Source organism: Melanaphis sacchari, unplaced genomic scaffold (genome assembly GCF_002803265.2).
Source record: "Melanaphis sacchari strain LSU unplaced genomic scaffold, SCAv2.0 Contig27_pilon_pilon, whole genome shotgun sequence".
Taxonomy (NCBI): Eukaryota; Metazoa; Arthropoda; class Insecta; order Hemiptera; family Aphididae; genus Melanaphis; species Melanaphis sacchari.
This window is the reverse complement of record NW_020271152.1, coordinates 2,973,239-2,978,720: the sequence shown is the minus strand read 5'-3', so window position 1 is coordinate 2,978,720 and position 5,482 is coordinate 2,973,239. Positions and strand designations below refer to the sequence as shown.

Sequence of the window (5,482 nt, the reverse complement as noted above, 5' to 3'; positions counted from 1 at the left end):
TAAAAACAAGATAAAATAATATATATTGTATATTTTATAAAGTAAAAATAATAAAAACATAATATGTGTTACCAAAAAAATAACAATCGGGGGGTTAGCAAGGAAGCTTAAAATAAGACTTAAAGTATTAGATAAATTATAAAATAATTAGAAATCTATAGTATTGAAGAAATCTATTTTTAAAACAAATTAAAAACAAAATTTCAGGATAACCAATAATAGGCATATCAATAAAACACTAACATATAATTATAAAAATTACAGTACTGCACTGGAACGAATAACCAATATTTAAAGGTTTTCATTTTATTTTTTCTTAGAACATTATACAATTGCAAATTAAATATTATAAACAATTTTAAGTTTTTAATACTCCTGAATTATTTTAAAAATTTACGGTTAAGCAAATATTATTCTTTCTTTATAAATTTAATTTCCAAATATTTCTAACGTAAATTTCTATTTAAAAATACAACTTTATTGTTTTATTTAATTATTAATTAGTTATATTAAATACATTTTTATTAGTAAGTTAAATAGCTTATTGTTTAAAATATTTATTTTTTCCATTTAGATACTTCAATCATTTTAAATCGTATTTTAATTTGTTGTTCCTTGTCGACATCGTATATGTCATGGTAATGACATGTTTATGTGCAAGCAGCGTATTAATGGCAAATGGTTTTTCAGCGTTTCATATAAAAATGATGTCTCTTCTCATTATAGTGATTTCTCAATTTTTCTTCTACTGCTTGATTGGCGAACAATTTTCGATGATGGTAGGTATAAATAAATAAATAAATAAATAAATAAATAAATAAATAATTATAAATTATCCAATGAAATCCATGTATCGAAAAATTAGATTTATTTAGCCGACAATTAAATTAAAATAAATTGACATGTTGTCAATCTATTTTAATTTATATTAGCAAAGAAGAACTATTATAGAATAAAGATAATTATAGAATTTAATAACATTACAGAACAAACAATTTGGGGATTGCGTCTATTTCAAACTAGTGAAATGCAAGGATCTCAAGTTGGCCCGAGTCGGTTTTCTAATTATTCTGAGAACACAAAAACCGTTACAATTAACCACGATGGGCATCACCAAGTACACAGCTTCGCTGCTCACATTTACAGTCACGATGAGGTCTGCTTACGCAGGATTCAATGTGCTGTACAATTCTTCTTAAAATATTAATATCAAATTTAAGCGACAGTTGCACTTATACTATAGTTATACTTAGTAAATCAATTTTTTTATTATTATTATTATTAAAATATTTTTGTAGCTGCAATCAATTAACACGAATATAATATATAATATAAAGATAATAATAAAATTAAATAACACATACAAATGATACTGAAACTACTGTTAAATACGTACAGTAGTTGTTTAATATAGTATATTATACACTATACAATAAAATTATACGTTATTAATTATTATTATTGTTCATTAGGTAAAAAAACATTTACAGGTGGAGTTTGAGAAACAAACAACTCCCGAAATATTATACAAAACAGTTTTTGTTTATATATTATAATAACTTTCAATTTCGAATTAAATCGACTATGATTTATCTCTTCCCGTCTACTCACTAATAAGTTCTCTGTATACCTACGTGTCTGCATTAGATATTATAATAAATTTAGTACTTTCATAATTAGTATTAGGTATGATGTTTTATCGATTAACCAGCATGATTCCTGTCAAATGTTTTTCACGTTTATTTCAATTAATATAATTTATAGTTTCTAAATTGCACGATGAGATAATTCAATTTAAAGTTCTAGTTATATATTTTCTTACGTAATTGTTCATGACAATTCTATAAAAAATTATTAATTAACTATTATTGATTAATTATATTCTCAAAATCTCAAATAATATATAATATCGAAGTGATAATCACCTATTATAAAAATTAACAGTATTATTTCACAATATGTACCAACTACTAAGTATAGAAAAACACTTGAAAACTACAAACTATATAATACCATGCAGTAAGCTTTGATTAATAACAATATCATATTAATTATTTAGATTAGCATAATATTGCACTGAATTAGTAAGATTGAATCTCGAGTATTTGCATAGACATTATTTACGTATTAATAAAATAATAATAATATAATACACTGTATAGGGTAATTTATGCCAAAAAATTTAACATTCCGGTGAAACAAATGGCCTCTATATTTTAGCCAAAACTTACCATTTCATTTTTGGTCTGTACAGTTTTCTTTAAAATTTACAATTAGAAAAATCCAACTAAATAACTTTTGTTATAATAATTAAATGTTATTTCATCTAAAAACGTTTATATTCCAAACTATTACATAAAATTTGAAAAAATTATAAAAAAAAATGGTCGGATATTAGTGGTTCTTGTCAAACTCGCCGACATAGTAACCCAATATTGAAATGGAAATAAACTCTTTTCATTTGTGTAATTATCAGTCAAACATAACCGTAGCATATTTTTATTTTTCATTAATAAAACAGTCTAATATAAAATCATTTAAAAAACATCCTGATACTTTGTGTGAGTCTAAAACAGCTATTTTCATTTATAACAAGTAATCTTAAAGTGTGTCTAATTCACTATTCTATTTCTGATGATATATTAATATAATCTACAAATTTAATCCTTATTTCTGTATCAACACATCGCTACTGACTATAGAAATAGGTAGGTATACGTATCATCGTGTGTATCACCTACGTGGAGGAAACGAATATAACAATAATATCTAATAATATTTAACAGTATATACAAAATAAAATTGCATTGTCAAAAATGAAATATAGGTATTTATTGGTATACGGTGTCTAATGAGCTCAAGTAGGCTCAGAGTGTTGATAACATTATATAGATATACTTACAAATAATATTTTATGTACACACAAAATTCGTTTTGTACCTACATAATAAGATTCAAATATTATACATATTGTATATATGTATAATATAACAGAGCCACCCATATATTATGTGTGTGTTGTTTTTCAGATGACCATCATTCTTACTGTGCATATATATTGTGTAAGTCGAGATCGTCGCACATTGACGTGAAGTGCTGATATAAAAAGGTAAGTACATAATACATATATACATAATAATATACAGAGTGACTCACCGAGTATACTCATCCCCTTTTCTTCTTCAATAATACAGTTATTTAAAATCTAGTTTTTGGAACTTTTAAATATACTTAAAAACTAAAAAAAAATTCTTTGTACTATTTAAGTATTCCCCCTTTAATACAGAAAATTTTACTTAATGAATAATTTTTTTTAAATAATAATAATAATATTTTTTTTTTATGGATCAAAATTAAAATTCAAACTAGTAGTTTTTGAATTATTTAACTTATATACCAAGTCTAAAAGAAGGTCCATGATAGTAAATTTCAAAAATATTATAGGAGACATGGTTATTTAAAATTTTTAGTAATTCTTAAAACTCTAAAAATATTTATAGTTTATAAAAATGATCTAAGCATAATTACTACTAGATCTAATATTAAATCTATTTATATTTTTACAAAACCATTTTTAAGGATTACGATTTTTTATATACATAAATATTATAATAATTGTGTGTTATATACATATAAAAATTTTCAAAAAAATTATCCACTTAATAATTAACAATAAAAACGGGAATTCTTATTTTAAAAATAAAAAGTTGTATTTCCACTAGATATTCTTTAAGTAATACTCGTACATGAAGAGGTGAACATGCTTGCTAAATCACCTTGTACCCATAATATATAGACATGTGTCTTATAATCTAAACCGAAACTGTACACAATGTATATTTTATTATACTCGTACTTGTAGTATCCCGTGTTGACCAGTCTGTTTTTTTATTATTTTTGTGATCATCGCTGTAAAAAAAATAATAACAAACTTTTTGGTATCCATACACAACTATATAAATTTTATGTGTGTGTACAAAACGTAAGGTTTTGTCCTCTATAAACAGCGATGTGTGTAGTGCGTATATATATATATACCTATATAACCAGTGTATATTGTGGGGTCGCGAATATAAGTAGATACCTATAGAACAAATAGTTTTAAATTTTTAGAGCGTAAGTAGTATATAATATAATATTTTCTAGGTAGACAAAATCGTATTTAATATATCTTACAAAAAGTTTTGATAGTATCAAACTTCACATATTTCTTAGTTTTATTTTTATCACTTAAACTTTTTTTATATACTATTTAGTTAAATTTACAGATTAGAAAGACAATATTGCACTATTCTAATCATGTGATAATTTACATACTACATAGACCAATCATAAACTTGAAATGTATCTCAAATGGTCAATGCTTGTTTTCCCACTCCTGCCTTTCACAGCACACTCACAATATATACTGATCGATTACAGTGAAGAAAATATAATAATATAAACAATAAACATAATATCTATGTTACCTACGTTGGCCAAATTTTAATGGCATAAGCAAAAATCTTTTTACTTTATTGTTTGATCTGCATTTAATGAAAAAAAAAAAAATATATTACATATTTCTAAAAAATGAAGTTATTGAAATTTGGAACTCACTGTTGCTTCCAAAATTCCACACATAATATTTTTAACTGTGAAAAAAGTGACTCAATAATTATTTCAACGAACATAACAAGTGAAAGCTTACATTTTCCACAGCGAATTATTTAAACTAAAACAGAGGAATAATACGTACTTTTGGATAAAGATAATGTTTCTTATATTTCATTAAATCAGTTAAGACAAATAAAATATACAATTTAAATTAAAATATTTTAGTAAACTTTTATAAAAATCTCATCAACCTGAGCGAAAATTACTTATAAGTGAACATATTACTGACAAACGAATTTTTTTTAAAACTGAAATACAAACATACGTCATACTGAAGTAATACAAAGTCTGTTTTTCAAATAAAATCTCTCTTTTTTTATTATTAATTATTAAATGAAAATTTTTTTTGTTAAATTGAAAATTCAAGATATTTTTCTACTGCTCATAAATAATAATACTTATATTTTAAAGGTTTAACGTTGATTCATACTAAAAAAAAAAAAATCATAATTAAGTATTAATTCTTCTTCTTTAATATTATTTAATATATAATATAATATGTTACTTGGCTTTTATGTCTTTTTTTCTTATATGTTTCTATCGCGTATATTGAAAGACCTTACGTACATTTTCCAGAAATGTAGACGTGAACTTGATTAAATATCAATAAATACTATAACAAATCTGGTAGGGTATAAAGTCCTTAAAAAAAAAAAATTTTCCAAATGTAATAAGTATTTGAAAAAAATACGTATCCCCTAAATGTAGATATATTTTATACTAATGCTGTTATGCATCGCATATGTATATAATATGTTGATAAAGGTACGTTTAAAATGCAAATATTTTATTGGTGAAGACGATATGATCCTCGTTTTTTCATCCT

The 5,482-nt window shown here is 23.7% G+C and overlaps 1 protein-coding gene across 1 annotated transcript; it reads left to right on the top strand.

Moving 5' to 3' along the window:
* Nucleotides 1-635: 635 nt before the first annotated feature.
* LOC112595516 lies at nucleotides 636-1,199 on the top strand. Its single transcript, XM_025340766.1, has 2 exons — nucleotides 636-779; nucleotides 987-1,199. The coding sequence occupies exons 1-2, from the start codon at nucleotides 636-638 to the stop codon at nucleotides 1,197-1,199; spliced, it is 357 nt and encodes a 118-aa protein (XP_025196551.1).
* The last annotated feature ends 4,283 nt before the right edge of the window (nucleotides 1,200-5,482 follow it).